Source organism: Drosophila pseudoobscura, chromosome 2, assembly GCF_009870125.1.
Source record: "Drosophila pseudoobscura strain MV-25-SWS-2005 chromosome 2, UCI_Dpse_MV25, whole genome shotgun sequence".
NCBI classification, from domain to species: domain Eukaryota; kingdom Metazoa; phylum Arthropoda; class Insecta; order Diptera; family Drosophilidae; genus Drosophila; species Drosophila pseudoobscura.
Window position 1 is genome coordinate 10,993,673 of NC_046679.1, and position 23,681 is coordinate 11,017,353.

The window sequence follows — 23,681 nt, forward strand, 5'->3', positions numbered from 1 at the left end:
TCAAGTACTGGAGTCTCGGCCACGACGATGGCCCGAGGCCCGCGTTTGTCGTCGGGGGCCCGAATGTCGGGTTCATTTTGTGTATGTGCGCAGGAATTTTCATTGGATTCTTTGGGTGAACGTTTTCGTGGAAACCACCACTTGACTGAAAGCCGTCAGGGGTAGCAGTAGTACCTTATCAGCGCCAGCAAAGGGGAACATCCCCAGCAGTGGAAGTGTGTTGAAAAGCTCCCAAGGGTTGGTGGAGTTGGAAGAGTGTGCTGCCCCGCGCGTGGGAGTATTATGCAGATGATTAAAGCCATCGCTCTGTTTAGTTGCCAATTGGCATTTCCAGACAGGGTCACAACATTTATATCAATAAGCTGTTAAACATTACAATACCTACGAGTAGTCTAAAAGAATGCTTACATAGACAATGTACTTAATTCTAGGCGCTACTGAAACTTTTTAGTAGCCGAATTTCTCATTCAAATGTGTGATGCCGTCGCCACTTTGATTGGTCGGTGGCACCCACTTGGCGTACTTTTCGGTATCCTCATGCTCGACCAGCTCATTCATGTCCATGTCTACGTCCTGACGCTGCTTGTTGTTGCGCTGTCGCGGTGCACGTTGGCGTCGCTTCTTCTGTGCCGCTGCATCTTCTGGACTTTCCTCCTGAGTAGTGGCTGTTAGAGTACTGATGTCATCAATCGCTTCTGTCAGTGGAAAAGCCAGGAAAAGTTCCGTAGGAAAAGTGGCAACTTCGGATAGAACTGATGTTGACAAAAAGTTGTATTCTTGTTGTACGACTGCCTCCTCAGAGGTTGTTGGCTTTGGCGCTGCTTGTGGCGCTGCCACTGCCGCTTCGGCGGTTGGCTTGCTTTCCGGTAGATTCTCATTTTGCAAAGTCGATGGCTTTGCAACAGTTTCCGTTTCCTTCGCCAGTTTAGCTTGCTTTCCCTTCACCTCTTCCTCCTCGATTTCCTCTTCATCCGGGGCAAATGCATTCGATTGCACCGTAGCCCGTGAGCTGGGCAAAGCTGTGACAACTTTGAATTTGCTAAACTGATTCCGCTTGCCAATCATTGGCAGCTGCTTTTTAGCGCCGTTGTTGCCTTCCTGTGACGCCGATGTGATGGTGGCTGTTGCACTGCTTGTAGTGTAGGGCAAGCATGCTGGCTTTGCTATTTGGATGAGGCGTTGCACCTTCTGTTGCTCCCCTTTAATGCGTTGCAGCTCCAGCTAGAGAGAAGAGGCAGAGGGTCAGTCAAGCAAACATCAACTTTAATTTCTTTTTACTAACCCGAAGCTTTTTGATCTCCGTTTTGTCCACATGCCATATATCCACGCTGAGACTGTTCATAAAATTGTCTAGATCGTAGCTGGCACTCAGTTGCTTGGTGGCCTCTTCCTTGGCTCGTTTTTCCTTCAGCTGGTAAGTGGCGATCTCGAACTCCACCTTGCCCAACTCTGACAGGAGATCTGTTTGCTGTTTTAGCTGTCAAAGAAAAGCAACAGAGCAATAAGAATTGTCTTTAGAATTATCTTCGTTTGACTTACCAAATCTTCATATGTGAGGGGGCCATTGGAGCCTGCGGTTGCCTTGCGCTGCTTCTTACGGGCAACATCCCCAGTGCGATCCCAGAACTCATCCTCGTCGTCAGAGTCTCCAGCCTTCAAAATCTTGCGCTTTTGTGCCTCTTGGTTGGCCTGTCGCAGCACGCCATGTCTGTCCAGAGTGCGACATGCCTCCAGGGCGCACTGCACCACGCAATCCTTCTTGCGTCCTTTGTGGTTGACTTCTATCATAATCGGCCTGCCATTGAAATCGTCCAGGGGAAGCTCCACTCGACAGACAAACGATCCCTGCGATAACTCGTCGCACTTGTATTCCAGATTTAGACCCTCGCGCTCGAAGAATCCACGCAGTGTCTTCTTGGGATCGTCGAAGAAGAGGTCATCGTTGTTGAAGCTGGCAAATGGGTTATGTGTGAGATCGGTTTCCTCGTCGGCATCCTCTCCCATTCCCCAGCTGACGCCGTCGTTCCGTTCGCGTTCCTGCTCCTCCACGATTTTGCGCTGTTTCTCAGCCGCAGCGGCAGCCACCTCCCGTTCACGCTTTTCTCGCAGCTCGCTAATCGACAATTCCGACTCTGGCTCCGCATCCGCATTGGGTCCTTGCAGTATGTAGATCCGCGAGCTGCCACCCAGTTTGAGCATGTGTCCCACACGCATACGTATATATACCTTGGACGGCACGCGCTGTTTGTTGAGGTATGTGCCATGGGTGCTGTCGAGGTCATAGATGTACCAACCCTCGGGCCTGTCGTTCTTCGCTGGCTTTTCGGAATGATGCTCCTCGTCCTCGTAGTGGTGGTCGTGGGAAGGCTTCGGTTTGTACTGCAGCACGGCGTGGAAGCGTGAAATTGTGGGATGCGCGGCGGACACATCATTCTCGGGCAGCCGCCCAAATGTCCAAATAGCCTGTTGCTGCAACTGCCTCACCTCGTCAATGATCTGGCCTGACTTGAGCACCTCAAATTTGTAAGTTTGGTCGGCCGGTGGAGGTGCAGACCATCGGGGCACCTTGTAGGGACAAATTGCTGGTATTATATTTCTTGAATTGGCCGGCTCCTCGGTGGTTTCGATCTGCAGCCATAGTGGATTCTCTACCACAGTGGGTTTGTATTTCGGCAATGGAGCGGGCACCTTAAACTCGTCCATTTTTGCAAATAATGCAAAATATGGTATACTTTGGGAGGTAAACAACTACCTGGATTTTCTTCTGCACAGCTGATTTCTGTTGCACCTATACTTCATTCCAATGCAGAGCATCGATATATAGTTTCTGGTATTCGATGTTTTATTTGTACAAAACTTCCACCACTACGACGAAGCCGCCGAGGACTACTAAATTTGATTTCTACCTGAAATAACCTTCAATAATGTTGATAGGCTATTATTTGGCTGCAAGGGCCCATGCATGATAAGACAAATGCATCTCAATAACCAAATAGTATACTTTTTCGATGTAATCAAGTCACTGAATTTCTTGCACCTCTGCTGCAATCGATGTTTATCTCACCACTAATTTGCTATATTTGGCATTTTACAACACCGTCGCAATTGAACCGTCGCGGTGTTTTTTTAAAATTTTTTTGATTCTGTTTATTTATTTATTTATTAGCTAAATAATTTTAATAATAATAGTATAGTTATTTATGAAAGTAAGGGTACACTTTTAATGGCGTTCTCGCAATCACTGGACATCGACGAGAGCGCCTTGCGGGAGCTAGATCATTTGGTTGTTGCGCCGCCAGCAGAAACAGCAGCCAAGGGGCCGAAATGCAACGCCAGCCGGGAAAATTATTCCGAGTATTTTCAGGACGAATTTTCGTTCGTGATCAATCAGGAAGAAAGGAAGCAGGGGGATCCGGAAAATGCCGACATCTCGTCTGTTTTCGAAGCGCAGGTGTGCACAGAAGATGTCTGCTCGGAGAGGAATGAAGAAGCGGAGGAGCCGCCCAATCTGGATGAGAGCAGCTTCCTCTGTCCTGTAAGGGATGAGGAGTCCTGCAAACAGTTGGAGGTGGATCTCTTGCGGAGTCGTACGATGGCTAAGGGATCCCCGGACATATCCCCCACTCCAAAGTCCAGGGAAACTACAATGATAACCCAGAATCTTAGCAAAATGTCGCCAAACCAGCTTCTGGTATCGCAGACCCCACCAAACGCGAGTATCTGCCAGGCAGTGAATACACCGACCAATGTACCAGTGGACGTGGAAGCACTCAAGTCGCTCTCAGCCTGGAATCTGCCCCACAGTATCCTGGCCGAGTACAAGAGGAAGGGCGTTGTACAAATGTTCGACTGGCAGGCCGAGTGCCTCAGCAAGCCTCGCGTTGTCTTTGAACATTGCAATCTGGTCTATTCGGCGCCCACATCGGCAGGCAAGACGCTTGTTAGTGAAATACTTCTCCTGAAATCTGTCCTGGAGCGGGGCAAGAAGGTTCTCGTCATACTGCCCTTCATCTCGGTGGTGCGCGAGAAGACATCATACCTGCAGGATCTTCTGACGCCCGCGGGCCATAGGGTGGAAGGCTTCTTTGGGGGCTACACACCACCCGGTGGCTTCGACAGCATTGACGTCGCGATTTGCACGATAGAAAAGGCCAATTCCATAGTCAACAAGCTGATGGAGCAGGGAAAGCTGGATGTAATCGGCACTGTGGTGGTCGATGAGGTACATCTCATATCGGAAAAGGGTCGCGGCTACATACTGGAGCTCTTGCTGGCCAAGATTCTGTACATGTCCCGCAAGAATGCCCTCCAGATCCAAGTGATCACGATGTCGGCTACCCTGGCGAATGTGGAACTCCTGCGCCGTTGGCTGGATGCCGAGCTGTACATCACAAACTATCGCCCAGTGGCCCTGCAGGAGATGATCAAAGTGGGCACCAAAATCTATGACCATCATCTGGAATTTCAGCGCGATATCACCCAACAGTCGGAGGTGCCATGCTTGACCAACGATTCGGATCATGTGGCCCAGCTGTGCATCGAGACCCTGCTCGAGGGCTGTTCCGTCATTGTATTTTGCCCATCAAGAGACTGGTGCGAGAGCCTTGCGGTGCAGCTTGCCATAGCCATTCATGGTCTCATCAAATCGGGCACTGACCTGAGCCGACGCCTTCGCTCTAATCTCAATCCAGAGGCCATTGAAGATGTGAAGCAGCAGCTGCGGGATATACCCACAGGTTGGTTTGTTTTCGTTTGTCCTTGTATATGGAGAACATGTACTAATCTTCTGTTTGCAGGACTCGATAGTACCATGTCCAAGGCCGTTACCTATGCCTGCGCGTTCCACCATGCCGGGCTTACCACAGAAGAGCGCGACATTGTCGAGGCCTGCTTCAAGGCTGGAGCCCTGAAGGTTCTCGTGGCCACAAGCACTCTTAGTTCGGGGGTCAATCTGCCGGCGCGTCGCGTCATCATACGTTCCCCCCTCTTTGGAAAGAACCAGATGAGTTCCCTCACATATCGCCAGATGATCGGCAGAGCTGGACGCACGGGAAAGGATACGCTAGGCGAGTCCATACTGATTTGCACGGAATCCAATCAAAGGGTGGGTCGTGATCTTGTCCAGGCGCAGCTACAGCCCATTTCTTCTTGCCTGGAAATGGATGAAAGTGTATGTATCGATTTTTCTGACAGAGCAGCCACGAAAATTCACGAATTTCCCATTGCAGACGCATCTAAAACGAGCGCTCCTGGAAGTGATTTCAGCTGGTGTGGCCAGCACGAGACAGGAAATTGATAGCTTCGTCAACTGCACTCTACTGAGTGCTGAGAAGGCCATGGCCAAGCTGTCCGAAGAGCAGCAGCAGGGTGCCGAGGACTGCAGCTCGCATTTCATCGACGATGTCCTGGACTTTCTCGTTGACTACGAGTTCATTCGCCATCAAGTGGACGAGGAGGCGGGAACAGCGAACTATGTGGGCACCCACCTAGGAGCCGCCTGCTTAGCATCTTCCATGCCGCCCGGCGATGGCCTCATTCTTTTCGCAGAGCTGCAGAAAGCGCGCCGCACCTTTGTGCTGGACACAGACCTGCATGCTGTGTACCTAGTGACGCCCTATTCAGTGTGCTACCAGCTGCAGGATCTGGACTGGCTGCTCTACCTCGACATGTGGGAGAAGCTCAGCCCAGCCATGAAAAGAGTGGGGGAGCTGGTGGGCGTCAAGGAGGCCTTCCTAATAAGGGCCATGCGGGGCCAAAGCAAGCTCGACTACAAGCAGATGCAGATACACAAGCGGTGGGGCAGCTAGATATTCGTTTCGGAGAGCCAATTAACTAACCATATTCAATATTCATGCAGCTTCTACACGGCTCTGGCCCTGAAAGAGCTGATCAACGAGACGCCCATTCATGTGGTGGCCCACAAGTTCAAGTGCAATCGCGGCGTACTGCAGGGACTGCAGCAAATATCCTCAACCTTTGCTGGCATTGTGACGGCCTTTTGCAAATCGCTGAAGTGGTCCACCATCGCCCTGATTGTGGAACAGTTCAAGGATAGACTGTTCTTCGGCATACATATTGATCTGATCGATCTGATGCAGCTGCCAGACCTGTCACAGAAGCGAGCCCGTGCCATCTACGATGCTGGCTTCACCACCGTGGTGGAATTGGCGGGTGCCGATGCCCTGGTCCTCGAGAAAGTCCTCTACAACTCTCTCAGCTTTGACTCGGCCAAGCAGCACGACCACGAAAATGCCCACGAGGCAGCCAAGCGTAATATGGTTAGGAATATCTTCATCACCGGCAAGGCGGGCATGACCGTGGCTGAGGCTGCCAAGTTGCTGATTGATCAGGCGCAAAAATATATGCAGCATAAGATCGGTGTGGATAGCATTAAGTGGAACCAAAATCAGAGAGAGGGCGGAGTATTGCCCAAGTCAGCCGATAGCGGCATGAATGTCGAGTTGCACATGTCATTGGAGGATGAGCAATCGCAGCAAATGCGCCAACCAAAGCGGAAGTCGACAGATAAAGAAGGGACTATAACGCCACCGAAAATCACGAAGATCGATACCACGAGAGACTTTAATGCTGTTAAAAACATACCACAAAAACCGGCAGGCAACTACGCGAAAAAGACAAATAATCCATCAGGAAATACTTCGAAGAACACAGATCACATTAAGGAAATGGCACAGAGAGTACCAGTTGCTTCTCATTGCCATACTCCAAAGAACACACAAAAAACGAATAATATTTCCAAAAGAGCTTCCACTGAGAACCCCGTTCAAAAAAAAGAAAATCATCTAATGACTATGCGTCAGCAAAAGGCCGTGGATTTACCAGCCTCTACTCAAAAAAATACGGAAATATATAACAACACCTCAAAGGGAGTGAGTCCTTCAGTAATGAAAGAAAACTTGAATCGTGTACCCCCCAAAAAAGTGCAGAATGCGGAAAAGTCGGACGAAAAAACCCCGTGTTCAAGTAAGATATCGGAGCACCCCCTGCAAAGGGTAGAACATCGATCAGTGAATGCGCGGATGATGACACGTCGGAGTACAGTACATCACATTGAGCAAAAAGCAGTAGATCTACCACTCGCCTCTAATTTGAAAAACAACATCTCAAAGAGAGTGAGTACTGAGCGACTGAAAGAAATACTGTCAGACCAGAACCCCCTGCAAAAGATAGACAATACGCCGATGATAACACGACGGAAGACAGTAGATCACACTGACGAAAAGGAGAATAGAATTTCTTCTCCCGGGTTTGATGAGGAAAAGCCCAGCACAAGCAGGGCCGTTCGCGAAGAGCTACAGAAAAAACAAATTGCGGAGAACCGTCGGATTGCAGTTATGAAGTTAAACCAGAGACGAGGCCAATTGGAGACTGTGCCCACAAAGGATGCATCTGCAGAAACGTCCGCTGTGGCTGGGAAGACTCAAACTCCACGAAGCAGAAGTAATCCACGAGTAAATGGGATTTATGCTACTCAAATGGAGTCTGAGCGAAAGCCCTCTGCAAAAGTATCCCCCATTGAGCAGGATATCTTTAGTGGCGATGATTCGTTTCTGCTGAGCACAGGGGTGACTGCTGCTCTAACCGCCGCTGAGAGTAAACAAACTGTTCCTACGTCGAACTCGGATGCGGATGAGATACCCAGCTCGCAACCGAGGGAGGAAGAAGGGACGAATAACCATCCGACGACACCGCATACCTCCAGGTTCATGAGTATCTACCAGATTCTGCGCTCGCAGCGCCTGCAAAGCCCAAGATCATCGCCAAGTTCCACTGGGACCGCATCCTGTTCAGCAAGGAGCACGCAGCGCTCTGGATCATTGTTCACGCCCTGCGAAACTGCGAAACACTCGGCATCGAAGAACACACCAAATGGGGCCTCCTGTACGGAACTCGCCGAAATGTCCAATGCTGCTGGGATGGACTCGAATGAAGCCTCTTCCATTAAACTGTCCGATATATCCGCGGAAAACTCTCTGATAAAGCATCCCTTTCAGCTGAACTCTTCGCACGTCATGAGCTACTCCACGACGGATGACACGGCACTCAGTTTCGACAGAATTGAAATAATCGACATGTGCGCCAATCGACAGTTGTTTCAAATGGCTCTCAAGGAACTACTGGCTGCCTCACGTTGTGGATTCAGTGTAGGCCTTGAATCGCAGGCGGGAAAGGCGAAGCCTTTGATCGGAGCCAACCTGCTGATCAACCAGTTGGCTGCAGCGGAGCAGCGTGTTGCCGGCAAACAGGCCCTCTTCCAGGTCGATGATAGCAGCTTCATAGCTGGCTTGTCGTTTTGCCTGGCCGACAATGTCGTCTATTATATGTGCATGCAGGAGGAGGAGGGCCAGCAAGTCCCCACCAGGCTCAAGGTGCAGGAGCTGTGCAAGTTGATGGATCGCCCAGAACTCACCCTCCTAGTGCACGATGCGAAGGAACAGCTGAAAGCGCTGCTTCATGGCGTCCCTCAGTTGCACAACATCGGCATAAGGGTAGAGGATCCCAAGGTGGGCAACTGGCTGTTGGAGCCGGAAAAGACATTCTCCTTTAAAAATATGGTAACTGCCGGCAACACAAGATTCGCGTCCGTCCATTAATATTTCTGATTCTAGTGCCAACAGTTCGCTCCCGAGTGCACAGCTCTGGCCAATCTCTGTGGCAGCGGACGCGGATACAGCAGCCATGGGCTTGACAGCTCCAGCGCTATCCTGCCCAAATTGCGTGCCTCTATAGAGGCCTGTGTTACAGTGCACATACTCAAGGGACAGATCGAGAATCTAGAGAGAATTGGTCAGCTGCTAAAGATCTTCAGAGGCGAGTGGAATGTTCAACATGTTGTATTTATTGTCTTATTTATTTTTGATTTGTTGTTTTACAGAGGTGGAAATGCCTATTCAAATCGTACTCTGCAGAATGGAGTGCGTCGGCTTTCCGGCCAAGCACCAACGGATGGGTAGGCTCATAAAGCACATGCTGGACACCTTGAATAAGGTGGAGATCAAGATCTATAAAATGCATGGCTCGAAGTTCAATCTGGGCTCCACGCAGGCAGTTGCCAATGTGCTGGGACTTCACAGGAAGCCACATGGTCGCGTGAGCACATCGCGTCAAGTGCTGGAGAAACTGGGCTCGCCCATATCCGAGCTAATACTGAACCATCGAAAGCTGAACATGCAAATAGTCAAGGGTATGCAGCCACTGATTAGATGCTGCAAAGCGAACAGGATCCATGGTCACAGCATAACGCACACGGCCACAGGACGAATATCCATGAGTGAGCCCAATCTGCAGAATGTGGCCAAGGATTTTGACATTCGAATGGGACCGGATTCGGTTCGTATTTCCTGTCGATCAGTATTCAAGTCCATGGACGAGAAGCGCTGTCTGCTATCGGCGGATTTCTGTCAGCTGGAGATGCGCATATTGGCGCATTTGTCGCAGGACAAGGCCCTGGTGTCTGTGATGAATTCCCCGCAGGACCTGTTTACGGCCATTGCTGCCCACTGGAACCACATACCAGAGGCGGAAGTAACCGAACAAATGCGCAGTGGCACCAAACAGATTTGCTATGGAATTGTATATGGAATGGGCATGCGGAGCTTGGGCGATGCTCTTCAATGCACAGAGTCGGAGGCGCAATTGATATGTGAACAGTTCCACCAGTCCTATCCAGGCATCAGAGCATATACGGAGAAAGTCTTGAAGTTTGCCAGAAAACTGGGCTACGTGGAGACCATAACGGGTCGGAGGCGCTATCTAGACCACATCAATAGTGGCGAACAAAATCTAATAAGTAATAGGGCCCTTGATTCCATTGATTGAGTTCAGTTCAATTGTAACAATTGATTTTTCTGTTCACCCCCATCTAGAGCAAGCCGAACGACAGGCCGTAAATACAACCATCCAAGGCTCTGCAGCCGACATTGCCAAAAGAGCAATTTTGGATATGGATAAGAACATCGGTCGGTATTGGAAGAAGCTCGGTGTCGAGGAGAATTCCATCCAATTGGTTCTCCACATCCACGATGAGCTGGTCTATGAGGTACCCGAAGCCAAGGCCAAGAGGATTGCCAAATTCTTGGGTCTGACCATGGAGAGCATTGGCAAAGGGAAGCTGACCGTGCCGCTGAAGGTAAAGATTAAAATGGGTGAGAGTTGGGGCGAAATGCATGAACTTCGCGTATAGCTGCTGAATACGGTAATAAAATGGTTGTGATTATTTATTTTTACAATTTGTAAATAATTTTATATTTTCCGTTGTTATTGACCACCCTCCTTATCCTGCCATTCCGTCCAGGATCCGGCATACGCTTTGGCACTGCAATTATTTTAGAACAATTTATTTTAAGATTGTACATACATGCTGAAACTTACTTGGAAAAGCCCAGGGTGCGGGCCAAATTGGTAGCCCGAGCAGCGCGTCCACCTGCTTTGCATGAAAAGATTATGACTGCATCAACCGACGGTTTCTTGCGGCCGTAGGTCTTTGTGAAAGCATCATCCGGCAAATTCAAGGCCCTCTCCAGCTCGGGCACTATGAATCAAACAAAGGTGTGTCCATTATAGTAAGTCCCCTACTAATCTTTGGACTAGCTACTCACGAGGTATATTAATGCTGCTCGGCAAGACACCTGTCTCCTCCAACTCGGACTTGTTGCGCACATCAAACAGATACTTATCCGGATGATTTGGAGCATCCTTTACTTCCTCGTAGGTGGCCATAACAGATCAGATAATTGTATGAACGAAATTTAAAATCAAACCCAAAATGCAAGCTTATCTTGTCAAAGGTTCGCCGATTAATTTCAAGCTATAACTATCGATGACGATATATTTGTTAATAATTTAGTCGCACAAACACAAGTTCTATATGTAGTATATACTATTTATACCCATATGAACGCCGCCTCCTGGGCACGGAGACTCGATGCCATTTATTTTCCATTTTTCACTGAATAAAACTATTGAAAAATCATCCTTGCAAAGAATCGGTGAAAGAACTGGCTGGGGTTTTTTGAGTTCTTACTAAAGAATCAAAGATATTTTTTCAATTACAGGAATCTATGGAACGGCCAAATCGGTACACAATTAACAGAGAAAACATTATATATGTGACTGGACTTCATCTGATCAAGAATCACAGGAAACACGCCAGACGAACGCCAGAGCCGAAGACCCTGGCATCTAGTCCTGAAAGAACGTTTGCGATACGTTCGGTTGCACATCTATATACTGTATGGTTAATTATTCAAATCAAGACTAATAGAAGACTTATGCTGAGCATGATTGTTTTATTTAGAGTATGGTTATTCGACAACCATATATATTCGCCTTTTCTTAATGAGAAACTAGCAGGCTTAGCCTGGTAAAAACAAGGCCATAAGTTCTTCAGGATCCACACTGTCTAACTGCTTAAAATTCATTAGCTTGTTGTACACAAAGGTCAAGCGATCGGCATTGTGAAAGACAGAAATTAATATTTTAAGAGCCTGGAAATATTAAAATGTTGAGGCAGGAAAGAAAAATGCATTTTATGATCACGAAAACTCACCTCAAAAGTCAGACCGATAACACAGCTATTCGAAAACAAAGTATTAAAAGCCATATATGTAGCACCGTGGACCTCGACTTCGTCAACATTTAAATGTCCCAGTAATTTGATCACTTTAGCTGTATGCTTCGTGGCTCCCCTTACAATGTCATCGTCAGTCGCCCCAAAGAGAAATGGACACTCTGGGTCGACCATATAGATTTTAGAATCATCCAAAAATGTAAAGCCGAGTGTAAATAGGAAATGAAGGGCCTGACTATTTATGCCAGATGGATTTGCTTTAATTTTAAACCTTGATATGCTCATGGATTGTTCATCAGTGACACTGAGGGTGTACGTCTTGCCTGTCTCCGAATTGAACTCACCAATACTGGCAATAGCTCTTTTCAAGTCAATATTAAACAAAGATTGTATCAATTGGGGAATAAAAAATCCATTTTGTACAGCTGGATGGCGTATGTTTGCATTCAGCGAGTACAGCGTTTCCCCGGTTTGGTATATAAATGTACCATTCGGAGTAATCTTGAATGGCATTTTCAGACGAAGCAAAACCTGATGACCAGGGCGATTGATGCCTAAGATAAGTGTTAAAACGTACACTATGCAGATACGGATTTGATCGAAAAGAATGAAAAGCTTACATGTTTCCTTCAAGTTCATTAGGGATCCTTGGAAAACAGAGTTCATACCGTGGAATGCCTGTGATATTTTCTGCACAATCTCCTCCACATCCTGGAAATTCAATTCCTTGCGACCTGGTACTTTTTCTATTAATTGCTCAAAAGCTTCCTTGAATTTAAGCAACATATTGAAAATTTTTTTTTCTTTCTTCTTTGGGGATTTACAAATTAGTGTTTGACTTTTGACTGGTAGTTTTCATCAAGACGAGCTGCCAGATCAGGCTTGTTTTTTTATTTATGACATTAGAGACGAGAGGCAAAAACAAAATTAGTGTTGGGCTAGGCTAAATTCCCTCGATGATTTCTGCTCGCAGCTCAACTGAAAAGCCAAGCTCTATCTAGCTCGCTCTCACTACATGCTACATTATATTTCTCTCGCTCACACTGCCTGTTTCCCCATAACGTTTTTATATCTAGTCTAACTCTAAGTTTAGTCGAATAACACCACAACAAAAATCATGGAATACTCGTATTAGTGCTTTTAATGATTTTTTAAAAATTGTTGACTAGAAATATGTTTTTTTATCGCATGTAAGATGTCCAATATTCTGTTTTTTTTATTTATTTAACATAAAATATTATTTACCATTGAACCACGAACCGAACTAGTTTTTCTGGAGTGTAACTGCCACATACCCGGTAGTCAAGGAGTATAGGGGTATATAAAATTCGTGTAGATGCATGTAACAGCCAATAGAAAGCGTTTCGGAATCCATAAAATATGCATATATAAAGCATGGCCTGGCATCAATAAAAGCTACTCCAACATTTTATCCCGCCTCATTCCGCTCCGATAAATAGGGGAAATTCTCTGGCATTTATCATTTTGCAGATGCAAGAAAAATAAAACGCAGAACCCTAAGGAATTATCTTTTCAATTTGATCCGATCTAAGCATTACGGAGAATTGTTGTACTGCATAGGAACATTTTTGGGATTCAGGGATGCAATAACTTAAGAACGAGCATATTAAAAATTATTCATTTTATTTAAGTTTTTTACAATTTATCAATCAGTTTTAATTTAACATTTAATATAATTCAAGAATTTACTAAATTAAATAAATTTAGTTTGCTAAATAATTTAATTTAATAAACAAATATTTAAATTGCACAACATTCTTCATTCCTATTGCAGAGGAGATGAGTGGGGGAGCATTTCCAAAGCACAAATCAGATTGCAAATAATTGGCCCACATTCTAGAATTGTATATATCTATATAAAATATGTTCATTGTATATCAAAAGTGGTTCAGTTGCAAAATTAGAAAACCTTCCAGGCTGCTGCACAATCGACATTTAACCTAAATATTGATTACACGGTAGCTTCATGCGTTTTTATTGGCATTGAACAATTCTATTCCTCACTTCATTATATTTTCCTTAAGTCAACAACGACATGGTGTTGGGGTCATATACACACAGTTCTCTTGTATAATTCTACTAGATCGTATTGATCCGATCCGATCCTTTCGTTACATTGCATTACAGTCGATTGTTCAAAAATATGCATGTGATGGAGGCATTGCTTAAATTCTGTGAATCTGATTGATATTTTTATATTTTGTTTCTTTTGCAATGCTTGCATTGACATTTGTTTGTGTGTGTGTGTGTGTTTTAATACCCAGCAGTTGACGCAGTTGTATGCGAGTACGATTACGAGTACGAGTATAGTACATATAAAAAGGCAGAAATCGAACAGAGTGCATGCATCTTGGGAGTTGGCCGGCTGGCCGCCGTGTTCGATTGATGTGTGTGTGTGTGTGTACGGTACGTGTGTTTTATATTACAGGGTATGTATTTAGGCATAACGCTTCGACGGTGGTACTAAGTGTTCCGGCAATACTGTGGGTAGCTCACAGCCTTCCAGCTTGACATTGATTAAGTGCAAAGCCAGCGCAAATTCCTCAGAGTCCAGGAAGCCATCCCCATCGACATCGGACAGTTTCCAGATTTTACTAAGCACCGAGTTGGGCAGTTTCGATTTGATAAGCTCCTGCTTGGCAGCTGTAATTGAACAAAGGACACAATTAGAAAACATCCGAAAGGATTGGCACTCAAGTCTACTTACTTGCACCGGAGATTTTGCCATCGACCGGATTAAGACCGTTGAAGATGGTGTCTGTGCGTGATTTCTCCTTGTTGCAAATCCATTCGTGTTCTCCGTAGCCAGCATCTATGCCCTCGCCCTTCATGTAGCCGAACGGTGAGACGTGGTCGTCGATGACACCCTCGAAGGCACCACCTGCAATCCAAAGAAAAGTTTATTTCAGCTCGGTCGTGTTCTATCCAAGTCTGGGGAGGAGGGACTGGCTACATAAATTTGCACTAATTAAGCAAGTAGTCTAAGCTGATCGGTGCGTCGCCGTGCACGTACTCGTACATTCAATTTGAAGCAATTAAAACCTTCAGATCGTTTTGGCTTCAATTGAGGTCCGACTGACCGACTTAAGAACGTACTTTGCCTACCTACATTAACAGCAAACAATTGCCCCTGAATGCTGCATTCAGGCGACCAATTGAGATTGCATGCGGCCAAGTGGCGTTTCATTGCATTATTTGAAGTTGCCACTTTTGATCTGTTGCTCAATTTATTTGCGGCGTCTTGTTGTCAGACACTGGAATTGAGAAGGCTGCTGGCCCCACGATCTACAACTAGGTGTGTGCTTACATCCATGTCTGTCCCTGTCTCTGCCTCTGTCTCTGGCTCTTCTTTTGCCTTCAGCTCTGAACCTGCCTCAGGGTCTGGATTTGGCTCCTTCTCTGGTTCTGGTTCTGTATCTGGCTCTGTCTCTGGCTCTGATTGTGGCTCGGCTGCTGGCTCGATCTCTTTGTCGTTCTCGACATGGCCCACCCTACTAGTACAACTGCTGAACAACCGGTGCTGCTGCTGGCGCAGGTTCTGCAGCCAGCGATCAAAGCGATCCGCAAACAGTGCTCTCTGGGAGCTGGGGCTCAGGACATTATCGGGCTCGTCAGCCAGATCGAAATCCTCGTCTGAGTCCACTTTTTGGTATGCAAGAAAGAGAGAAAGAACGTTGACAGAGCGGGGAACGAACATTTTCAAAGGGTTCAATGGAAGATCTCCGCGATGATCTCCCCAGTGCGACAGTGGGTGACAAAGCAGGGCGTATACAGTCGGCTCGGGACATGGAAAAATCAACTCAAAACTACAACAAATTAGTGTGCCAATGGCGAAAACGAAAAACGAACGAACGAACGAAAGCAAGCGAACAACTTATTTCTGCAAGATCGTGTCATGAGTGTGGCTGTGTGTGTGTATAAACTATTTAGCGACATATTGCTAAACATGTGATGCCCCCCCCCCCCTGCCCTCATAAGCAGAGGTGTAAGCAGGTGTCGGGGAGAATGACTCAAATTAAAGACGAACCCCTTATCGTCATAGGAATCAGGTTCGAATCAGTTTTGAATGTAATGAATGTGTGATTACTATTCTATGGGTGGACAGAGACTATCAGCAAACACTGTCGTTTGCCTCTTTATCGCTCTCTTTCTTGTTTGCTGTGTAATTGAAATACTTGTGCCCAAAAACAAAGCAACGGAAATGCACGGAAAATCGAACAATACATTAAATGAGAGAGAGAGAGAGAGCCAGAGAGCCAGAGAGCCAACGAAGACATTTATTTAGAAATAAATTAGAGTTCATGCGTTCTTGACTTTGATTTCGTGCTGTTTGATCGTGATTCGTTTTATCAGGCATTCTTGGCTCCCTTTGGCAACGCGACGCCTTCGTCTCTGGGTGTAATAATACACAAGGAGTTCATTCACACTCTGCGAGTGAATGTTTATGTGAATCTGCATGTGAGTGTGCGAGTGCTTGGGTGTGCGAGTGTGTGTGTGTGTGTGGGGAGCAACATTAAGTAATTTCGATGCCAGAGAGGGCAGAAGGCAATCGATGAGAGAGCATGACACATGAACAGTTCACATTCAGTCAGAAATCAGAAATAATCATCCCATGACATCAGTTGATCATTTTTGGACTTTCTTTGGCATTCGCATAGATTCCAATGCACAAGGTCATGAGAAATGCGCTAATAGTTGAATTAAATCGCCACTCACCCACTCAAGTGGCCCCCAGACCCAGGCAAACAGAAAAGATCAGCCCCACACTGGCAGATCTCAGTTTCGCCACAGACAATGGCCACATTATTGTGGAATAACTCTCGGGTAAATGCTTTCTTCCTGCACTTAGTTGTAGTTCGTTTGCTATGCAAGCGCCTCCGCCCTCCGCCCGAGCGTCTTTCTTTCTGTCGCTCTGCGCATTAGACAGAGGATGATCCACTTAATGCCACACGCCCCGAGTCAGCTTTCGGAGAGTGGCCAATTGATACGCGGCCTCAGGTTGCCAACGCCATCAAAACTACATAAATACATATGTACATAGGCACGTACATATGTACATCTGGCAGTAACCGGTTCGGCTTTCCAGGGAGCTGGAACTGGGAGCGGGTCTGGGTGTGGGTCTCGATCTGGGGGTTTGTTTGAGCAGCTTGACGCACTGGGACTTAATGCAGCAGACAATCATTTCTATAAGACCCTATCATCGCCTAAAAGGCACGCTGTATTCCGCATTATAATAAGTACTATTCTATTTTATTGCCTTTTAAGCAATTATTTATTATCGATTCTCCTTTCCAATTAGTTGCATATCATACAAAAGGTAGCCCGACCATTTGTGGTTTTTTTTTTTGGATATACACAGATTTATGCCTTGCCAGTGTCCACTGTCTCATAAATATTACTTAATTTCATACGATTAGACCCGTATTTGCTTAACAGATAAACGGAAATTAGAGCAGACATGGCTACAAAAGGTTTTATTCAGTTTTTTTAAGGTGGCTAGAACCCGGCAGCGATGATAAGAGAACGAAACGATGATGGCATGCTGACTTGGCCTTACATTGATTTTTATCTAACAGAAGACTCTTTATACTGCTGGGTCTATATGTGTCTACCCTTGTAGGTATAACAGTGCCTGGCAACGCGATAAGGTTGGGGAAAACAAACCACTTTCCGACTGGCCCACTGGCCTCACTAACGCATTCATGGGGAGAACACGAACAGGTGCTCTCTAACCAGCTGTGGAAAGTGTAATTAGGCCTTGAACTCTACGCCTGAACTGTTTGTAACTGTTGGCTGGTGGCTGGTGCCTGCCCCACACACTGCACACACAACCAAAGTTCACAGGTCGAAAGTAAACCGGTCGCCAGCTCGCTTGCTTGCTTCAAAAGGAATTACCTTTCAATAAAATATTAGATTGCTCATGTGTAGAATAGAATTATAGCCGCCTCTTAAGTACGCAGGCCAAGGCGTCTGGTTTCTGATTAAAACATAGCTCCCCTTCGTCTCTTTCACCCGTTTAGTTGGTGCTTTTGCTGGGCGTTTTAGTTCGAATGGGGAATGGGAATGCGTGGTCATAGGCGTCATGGTTGCCTGGATGCGTCTGGCTGCTGGTGCTGCTGCTGCTGCTGCTGCCATCAGATCTGATACAAACACTGGGGCGCTCTCTCAAGTGTAAAATATTTATCGTGCTCGAACTGTACGCCTAGTTTTCGGATGAGTCATGCACCGCCCGCCGGTCGGACTCCAGTTAGAACCGACAACAGCCTTGCGCTACCATCGATATTTTCCAATGCTTACATCATGTGGCAGCCAGTAGGTTGCTCTGTTATCAATAAAAGGAACAAGGGGGAAAGGAAATGACGAAAGCGGCGGCCTGTTTTGATAATTATTGGGCGAGTGCCACGCCCCATATGCACGCAGTACTCCTCGCCTAGTTTCAAGTCTTTTCAACTAAATGCTTATCGCTTTGCACTATTTGAGCAAGATATGATGGGGAATACTTATACGTGTCTCTGTGCACTTTTTGCTTCCCTCCCCCCACCCCCGACGCGGTGGCACTGGGGGGATGGAGGGCTTTGTTCTATTTAATTTTTCACAGAGCAAAAAAAAAGTGCGTGAGTGTCATCTAAACGCGAAAGCAGAGTCTATGCTGCTTATCAGTTTCTGGGGAGGGCGCTTATCGCTTTGTTTATATAGTAGCCACGGACACATTCGTATAGGAATATAAAAAAACGTATATACGTATATATAGACGTATGCGAGACATTGCATAACCGCGCAAAACAGAAATAGGAAGCTGCGATGTGGATGTGGGCCAGGGAAAACTCTCGGAAGATGAGCATACTTGTACACGGGAAAGTGAGTGATTAAATGCCCATTTTTGGGAGGCTTTTCTCGACTGATGTTCATGCATCCATCAGACACAGCTCTAACTCTCAGTGTACCGCTGTCTCTCCTCTCCGTCTCTAGAGTATCTCTGTATCTGTCTCTCTGGCAACAAAACTTGTTTTCCATTGCAATTTGGCATACTATTTGCTAACTGGGTTAACTTGGGGTATTTCTTTCTGTCTCTACAACATTCGCGCACGCGCAATCTCTTGCCTTGCCTTATGGGAAAGGAAAAACACCAGTGAAATTCTTGTGGAAATCTCACGACATTTACATATTTTCTATGAAACATGCGAGTATATCCCATATATCGCAGGGAAAGGAAAGAGGGCCATCCCACCAGAGAGAGTGCGATAATTAAAGCGTGACGAATGTGATAAAGTGGAGGCTAAATGAGGGCTGTGCTGTACTTTGCTCGAACTGCAAATTATCGGGAATCGGAAAACGGGAATCCGAGAACGGATGACTGGGGCACTTACCCTTAACGATCGGCTCGTTGACGAGCGTCATCTCCTCCTGGGGTATCATTTCCATTAGTCGCGCTATGTCCTTGGCCAGCATGTTGTCGACAATGTCCAGGAGATGCGGCTTCAGGGAGTGGAACTTGGTAAAGTCCTGATGCTGCAGGACATCCTGCATCTTCTTAATGTCTGGGAAGTCGCCGGGCGATATCGAATGCTCGCGCTGAATGCGATCGTAGACCTGGCCCAGGTTCTTGATCAGATCCTTTTTCTTGCTGTCCTTGCCAAACACCGAGGGCATGTCCTTGCGCAGTTCGGCGATGATGAAGGCGTGCACCTTGGCCAGGCGCGCCCTCTTGATCAGATCGTTCAGCTTGCGCAGGGCAGCGTTGCGTGGCAGGGATTGCAGGTCGCGGAAGAGATCCTGTTCCTCATCCTCGAACAGCCGGCGGTTGGAATCAAACCGCAGCGGCTGGTCCCAGAACGAGCCAATGTAGACGCGGGCCACCTCCGGCGTCTGCAGCACTTTGCCCAGGGACCACATGAGCGCTCCATAGACCCGCATCAGCTGCTGGTGATCGATCATGTCCGCCTTGTTGAGGATGATTCGAATCTTGTCGTCGTGGCCCTTGAGGGCCTCGATCGAGCGCCGGAACTCGTCGGAGATGTCCAGTTTGTGGGCATCGAACAGCAGGATGATCCGATCGACGCGCTCCGCGAACCACTCCAGCACTCCCGTGAAGTCGTAGCCTCGGTCGATGCGCTGCTTCTCGCCGGACAAGATGCCGGGCGTGTCCACGATGGAGATGGCATTCAGCACCGGCGAGGCCACGCTGGAGCACTGGAAACGATTGAGGAACGCATTGCCGTACTTGGAGAGTGGACGGAACTGTTTCTTGGGGTCCACCACCAGGGCATTTCCGGGTATGACGCCCTCCTTGTCGTCGTACATCACGGCAATGAAGCGATCTGTGGTGGGCTCTGGACCAATCCGAATACCGGGAAAGTCTCGCTCCAACAGGTATCGAATGAAGGTCGTCTTGCCCGTGGAGTACTGCCCCACCAGCAGTATCATTGGCTTCGCATCGAAGTCCGGATCCTCCAGCTTGGGCGAGTGAAAGTCATGGAACTGGTAGTGCTCCTCCAGGGGCAGCAGCTTGCTCCGATAGATCTTTTTCAGCTCGCCAATCACATTTTCCACCACCTCCTGGTTTTTCTGCTCGCGCTTCAGAAAACTGAACATTTTGTTGCACAGAAATAACAATTAGTAACTAATAATATAATGCGGGGTCGCGCGCACAGATAGGATCCAGGGGTTGGCCACGACACGACGACAGTACGTGTAATATTTACGCGAATATTTTTTATATATCTGTATGTACACTATATTTATGTGCGCTGGACGAGGGGCTGGCTGGCCTGGCTGCTGGCGGCTATGATTCACGGGCGCGTACGTATTATTTTTGGACTCAAAATGTATAAATTAGTGGTGCAACAATTGTCAATTTCTGGCCACGTTCGATACTATCGAAGGTTTTCTAGTGGCGGGCCAAATCATACTGATGCGAAATCTATCGCAACTATCGTAGGTATGGATTGGAATAACTCTCTATTATGACAATCTGTTTTTTTTTTACTATCAGCCATGTCCCGAAGCTATATCTGTATCTATATATATAACCACGATATTCAAAGTAAATCTAGATTTACAGAAAGCCCTTTCCTAAAAAGAAGCTATCGCGGCTTATCTTTGAAAACATCGATAGACATTTAACATATTGGACACAACGAATATATCGCAAACGAATTTTCTGTGTACGGTCCCAGGGTCTTCGCTTGAAATTTTGTTTTGTTTATGCTCCAACGTATTTTAATGGATGGGTATACATATATTAGGATTCCTGCACACGTGTTCTCACATTCTGCATGTATAAGTTTTACGATTTCTGGCATATGTGGACTATTTTATTATCGCTTAATGTGAATTAAATTTTTGTATATAAATTAATACAAATTACTAATTAATTACATGGGACCCTGTGACCGTCCGCAGCAAATTCGCTTGTATAGTTAGTGCTACGGGGGTATGTATATCTTCTCCGAATGGCATAATTATATTTGGCCGGGCCAATTATGGAATTATGGCGTATTTAAAATTCTTATGCTCACCCATCTCCTGATTCAAGGCGTGACATCGGAAGAGCCGCCTTAAAGCTATTTTAATATTATACGAATAATGAGTAATATCCAAAAAGACTTGATCTTTAAAATATGCGGAGTCCCAAAAACTCGGAGAATTTGAATGATACAAAATATAGTTATTTATAAAGTGCCAGGTATGACAATTTGAAAGTAAGCCTACGCAGATTTAAAGTAATTTATGGTTTAAAAACCTCAACGTCGTCTTTGTTTTGCACAGGTATTGCCGGGTCAAGGCCGAAATTCATCTTCATAACGTCACAGAACACGGAGAAGAATATGAAGGCATCTACAAAGTGGTTGAGGGTGAAACCAATAGATCGATCCTTCAAATTGTGAATACTGATAAGGGATTGAATGACTAGCAAAATTCCAGCCGCCACCTGCGTGTAAAGGTAAAGAAGTTTGAAATACATATCTATCAATATATTTATTTATTTGCTTATAAATCTTAAAGAGTACATGGTTAGAATATGTTACAAGTTAATCGTTGGATTTTTCTTAGTTCTAAGGTGTCTTTGCATGCGGTTCGAGGAGTCTAAGCGGCTGTGACGAGTACTCAATGCCGAAACCCGAAATAATTACATTCAGAACGGATATCACGAATATCACCACCAATATGATATCGTTCAAGATGACCGCCGCCGTCTGATCTTTCTGCCGATTGATGTTGAGACCGCCGATGGCCACAAACAGAATTCCAACCAATAGCTGTCAAAAATGGATATTGAGATTGTTAAAAATCAAGCTTTTTTCTATCAATCTAAAGATGTTTATTGGCCCCCTCTAATTCACATTATTCAGTAGATCGCCTTGCGGCGGGGGCAGACGACTATCAAAGGCCGAGATAAAGAGATTTAGCATAGTTGTGAAAAACGCGAATGCAGTGCGAACATGATTAATAACATTGGCCGATTGGTGAAACTCTGGCTGGTGGAGTCGGCAGTCCCTCAACAAACTCAGCGACAAGCTTAGGACACCCGACAGTATCTAAGGACATGTGAAGAACGAGGCCGTTACTACCCCATGCCGAGCAGGAAAAGCGACAACTCACCTGCATCACGATCGACAGACTGATGAGAATCAGCATAAGCTTGTAAAACTGATGCTGTTCCCCCACCTGGAGGATGTACTTCAACTGGGAGGCATTGGCAGTCAGCAGTGCTATATCCAGCATGCCCTGGGCGATCGTCTTCTTCGTCGCATACCGATTGGCGTCCATGGCTTTCATCTAAAACGATGAAGAGTTTACTATAATTACAACCGTAGGCGTATAAACTACTATGTGTGTAACATGATAGATACATTGTCGAAGAACGATACCATTTCGTCAGAGCAAGTGCTGAATTCAGACTAACGACTGATGGATCTGGTAGATCGATTCAATAGTTATGCGTTATCTTTGCAATTTCTGGCGAGTCGTGTGCTGTGCTGATAACAGAGAACATCGAACATCATCTACTCAAAATAATTAACCAAAAGGGGGACAACATTGGGAGCAAGGATGGATTTCTTCGAAGTTACATAATTCTGAATTACCTGCCAGGCATATTTTACGGATTTCTGCAAAGGAAGAAGGTACTACAAATTACATACAAATGATTGTTTTATATATGATACACCAAGGATAAGATCTATTATTGGTGTTTAAATTAGAAAATCAATATGGGAAAGCAAACAGCAGACGGAAGTTGGAAAACTTTTTCGCACAGTTTGTCAGTCAGTTCAGAATTTAAGGTGCATGAGGCAAACGAGTCGTGTATATTATACATCATATTTAATTGCAACACGAATGGCAACAGTCGGAACAAAGACAACAACAACCGCAACAGCAGAATAGAATGACAATTACTATGGCAGGGATTCCAATGGAGATGGGATGTGGTGGCTCATTCCAAGCCTCAAACAGACAAAAATGTATAAATTATTTATAAACAGGAATGTGTGGGGAAGATCAAGGCCGAGTGTGTGAGTGAGATTTATGCGTAATAGCAACGGAATATTTGTAGACTTACCTCAGTTTCGTTGACCCGCTCATCCCCAGCCACAACCTGAGCCATTCTGACTTTTTATTTGGTTTCGCTTTTAACTAGCTTTTTGTTGGTTTTCGGTCACACAACGTTGCACTTTTGTCGGGTGTGCACTTGATTCAACAAAGCTCAAAATTCATTTCAATTCGAGCTGTTCGGGGTTTCATTTCATTGTCTTCTCTAATTGTGGAAACCTGAAGCGTCGTTGTCGTGGAGACGGCTGGCGACACAACCAAACGATTAAACAACTGAAAGCCAACTGAAATGATTCCCAGCTAAGAGAGTGCCCGCCGCGGAGCCACTGGAGCACGCGAGCTCTCTTTGCTCGCGGTAGCGAGAGAGCGTTTCTGCCACGACTTGGCTTGGCGCGCGGGGACATGACTAATTGCAGGAGCTCAGTGTCGTAAAATGGGATTTATTGATTTATTTTCAGCGAGCCGCTACCACCGATCTGTCGGAACAATCAGGGGAGGGCCAATCGGTAATCGGTAA

The 23,681-nt window shown here is 46.2% G+C and overlaps 6 protein-coding genes and 1 long non-coding RNA gene across 19 annotated transcripts; 2 read left to right on the forward strand and 5 right to left on the reverse strand.

Annotated features, from left to right (window-relative positions):
- Window positions 1–307: 307 nt before the first annotated feature.
- LOC4801346 (kanadaptin) lies at window positions 308–2,829 on the reverse strand. The gene is made up of 3 exons (XM_001358418.4): window positions 1,540–2,829; window positions 1,283–1,477; window positions 308–1,221 (listed from the first exon to the last, which is right to left on the reverse strand). Exons 1-3 carry the CDS (start codon window positions 2,701–2,703, stop codon window positions 448–450), a joined length of 2,133 nt encoding a protein of 710 aa, XP_001358455.3. The 5' UTR covers window positions 2,704–2,829; the 3' UTR covers window positions 308–447.
- A 245-nt stretch (window positions 2,830–3,074) lies between these two features.
- On the forward strand, window positions 3,075–11,408 carry PolQ (DNA polymerase theta). Of its 3 annotated transcripts, none has more exons than XM_015181710.2 (8): window positions 3,075–4,736; window positions 4,797–5,170; window positions 5,229–5,794; window positions 5,858–8,576; window positions 8,631–8,832; window positions 8,897–9,811; window positions 9,888–10,150; window positions 11,076–11,408. In XM_015181710.2, the coding sequence occupies exons 1-8, from the start codon at window positions 3,224–3,226 to the stop codon at window positions 11,385–11,387; spliced, it is 6,864 nt and encodes a 2,287-aa protein (XP_015037196.2). In that variant the 5' UTR covers window positions 3,075–3,223; the 3' UTR covers window positions 11,388–11,408. The 3 variants fall into 3 exon arrangements, with proteins under 3 accessions (XP_015037196.2, XP_033232354.1, XP_001358456.5); XM_033376463.1 differs by lacking the exon at window positions 11,076–11,408 and adding an exon at window positions 10,368–10,787; XM_001358419.5 differs by lacking the exon at window positions 11,076–11,408 and having other exon boundaries at window positions 3,076–4,736; window positions 9,888–10,250.
- On the reverse strand, window positions 10,213–10,771 carry LOC4801348 (rhodanese domain-containing protein CG4456). The gene is made up of 3 exons (XM_001358420.4): window positions 10,620–10,771; window positions 10,393–10,552; window positions 10,213–10,336 (listed from the first exon to the last, which is right to left on the reverse strand). Exons 1-3 carry the CDS (start codon window positions 10,738–10,740, stop codon window positions 10,279–10,281), a joined length of 339 nt encoding a protein of 112 aa, XP_001358457.2. The 5' UTR covers window positions 10,741–10,771; the 3' UTR covers window positions 10,213–10,278.
- On the reverse strand, window positions 11,290–12,479 carry LOC117183238 (uncharacterized). The gene is made up of 3 exons (XM_033376464.1): window positions 12,211–12,479; window positions 11,570–12,144; window positions 11,290–11,507 (listed from the first exon to the last, which is right to left on the reverse strand). The coding sequence occupies exons 1-3, from the start codon at window positions 12,374–12,376 to the stop codon at window positions 11,376–11,378; spliced, it is 873 nt and encodes a 290-aa protein (XP_033232355.1). The 5' UTR covers window positions 12,377–12,479; the 3' UTR covers window positions 11,290–11,375.
- A 1,150-nt stretch (window positions 12,480–13,629) lies between these two features.
- Window positions 13,630–21,268, reverse strand: Past1 (putative achaete scute target 1). The gene is made up of 4 exons (XM_001358421.5): window positions 21,130–21,268; window positions 18,979–20,195; window positions 14,319–14,492; window positions 13,630–14,254 (listed from the first exon to the last, which is right to left on the reverse strand). The coding sequence occupies exons 1-4, from the start codon at window positions 21,153–21,155 to the stop codon at window positions 14,049–14,051; spliced, it is 1,623 nt and encodes a 540-aa protein (XP_001358458.4). The 5' UTR covers window positions 21,156–21,268; the 3' UTR covers window positions 13,630–14,048.
- Window positions 21,159–21,800, forward strand: LOC117183239 (uncharacterized). Of its 2 annotated transcripts, none has more exons than XR_004468374.1 (3): window positions 21,159–21,296; window positions 21,380–21,554; window positions 21,665–21,800. It is a non-coding gene; the product is annotated as an uncharacterized lncRNA (long non-coding RNA). The 2 variants fall into 2 exon arrangements; XR_004468375.1 differs by having other exon boundaries at window positions 21,172–21,312.
- On the reverse strand, window positions 21,252–23,455 carry NijC (Ninjurin C). Of its 10 annotated transcripts, none has more exons than XM_015181711.2 (4): window positions 23,175–23,455; window positions 22,699–22,740; window positions 22,214–22,390; window positions 21,252–21,542 (listed from the first exon to the last, which is right to left on the reverse strand). In XM_015181711.2, the coding sequence occupies exons 1-4, from the start codon at window positions 23,217–23,219 to the stop codon at window positions 21,339–21,341; spliced, it is 468 nt and encodes a 155-aa protein (XP_015037197.1). In that variant the 5' UTR covers window positions 23,220–23,455; the 3' UTR covers window positions 21,252–21,338. The 10 variants fall into 10 exon arrangements, with proteins under 10 accessions (XP_015037197.1, XP_003736487.2, XP_033232358.1 ...); XM_015181714.2 differs by lacking the exon at window positions 21,252–21,542 and adding an exon at window positions 21,571–21,870 and having other exon boundaries at window positions 22,699–22,722; XM_015181715.2 differs by lacking the exon at window positions 21,252–21,542 and adding an exon at window positions 21,571–21,870.
- Window positions 23,456–23,681: the final 226 nt, after the last annotated feature.

What these genes read in the sequence shown, in the direction of transcription:
- LOC4801348 (XM_001358420.4), bottom strand. Translation starts at nt 10,740, where the DNA reads ATGGCCACCTACGAGGAAGTAAAGGATGCTCCAAATCATCCGGATAAG. An exon ending in GAGCAGCATTAATATACCTC is followed by an intron (nt 10,553 to 10,619) that starts GTGAGTAGCTAG and finishes TTTGATTCATAG; the next exon opens with TGCCCGAGCTGGAGAGGGCC. An exon ending in CGCACCCTGGGCTTTTCCAA is followed by an intron (nt 10,337 to 10,392) that starts GTAAGTTTCAGC and finishes AAATAATTGCAG; the next exon opens with TGCCAAAGCGTATGCCGGAT.
- Past1 (XM_001358421.5), bottom strand. Translation starts at nt 21,155, where the DNA reads ATGTCACGCCTTGAATCAGGAGATGG. An exon ending in CGCCTTGAATCAGGAGATGG is followed by an intron (nt 20,196 to 21,129) that starts GTGAGCATAAGA and finishes CAAAATGTTCAG; the next exon opens with TTTTCTGAAGCGCGAGCAGA. An exon ending in TGGCAAAATCTCCGGTGCAA is followed by an intron (nt 14,255 to 14,318) that starts GTAAGTAGACTT and finishes GTTCAATTACAG; the next exon opens with CTGCCAAGCAGGAGCTTATC.
- PolQ (XM_015181710.2), top strand. Translation starts at nt 3,224, where the DNA reads ATGGCGTTCTCGCAATCACTGGACATCGACGAGAGCGCCTTGCGGGAG. An exon ending in GCCTGGAAATGGATGAAAGT is followed by an intron (nt 5,171 to 5,228) that starts GTATGTATCGAT and finishes TTCCCATTGCAG; the next exon opens with ACGCATCTAAAACGAGCGCT. An exon ending in TGGCGAACAAAATCTAATAA is followed by an intron (nt 9,812 to 9,887) that starts GTAATAGGGCCC and finishes ACCCCCATCTAG; the next exon opens with AGCAAGCCGAACGACAGGCC.
- LOC117183238 (XM_033376464.1), bottom strand. Translation starts at nt 12,376, where the DNA reads ATGTTGCTTAAATTCAAGGAAGCTTTTGAGCAATTAATAGAAAAAGTA. An exon ending in AATGAACTTGAAGGAAACAT is followed by an intron (nt 12,145 to 12,210) that starts GTAAGCTTTTCA and finishes CACTTATCTTAG; the next exon opens with GCATCAATCGCCCTGGTCAT. An exon ending in TTATCGGTCTGACTTTTGAG is followed by an intron (nt 11,508 to 11,569) that starts GTGAGTTTTCGT and finishes TAATATTTCCAG; the next exon opens with GCTCTTAAAATATTAATTTC.
- LOC4801346 (XM_001358418.4), bottom strand. Translation starts at nt 2,703, where the DNA reads ATGGACGAGTTTAAGGTGCCCGCTCCATTGCCGAAATACAAACCCACT. An exon ending in CCCTCACATATGAAGATTTG is followed by an intron (nt 1,478 to 1,539) that starts GTAAGTCAAACG and finishes TTTCTTTGACAG; the next exon opens with CTAAAACAGCAAACAGATCT. An exon ending in CGGAGATCAAAAAGCTTCGG is followed by an intron (nt 1,222 to 1,282) that starts GTTAGTAAAAAG and finishes TCTTCTCTCTAG; the next exon opens with CTGGAGCTGCAACGCATTAA.
- NijC (XM_015181711.2), bottom strand. Translation starts at nt 23,219, where the DNA reads ATGGCTCAGGTTGTGGCTGGGGATGAGCGGGTCAACGAAACTGAG. An exon ending in AGCGGGTCAACGAAACTGAG is followed by an intron (nt 22,741 to 23,174) that starts GTAAGTCTACAA and finishes TGTAATTTGTAG; the next exon opens with TACCTTCTTCCTTTGCAGAA. An exon ending in GTCTGTCGATCGTGATGCAG is followed by an intron (nt 21,543 to 22,213) that starts GTGAGTTGTCGC and finishes CTTTACACGCAG; the next exon opens with GTGGCGGCTGGAATTTTGCT.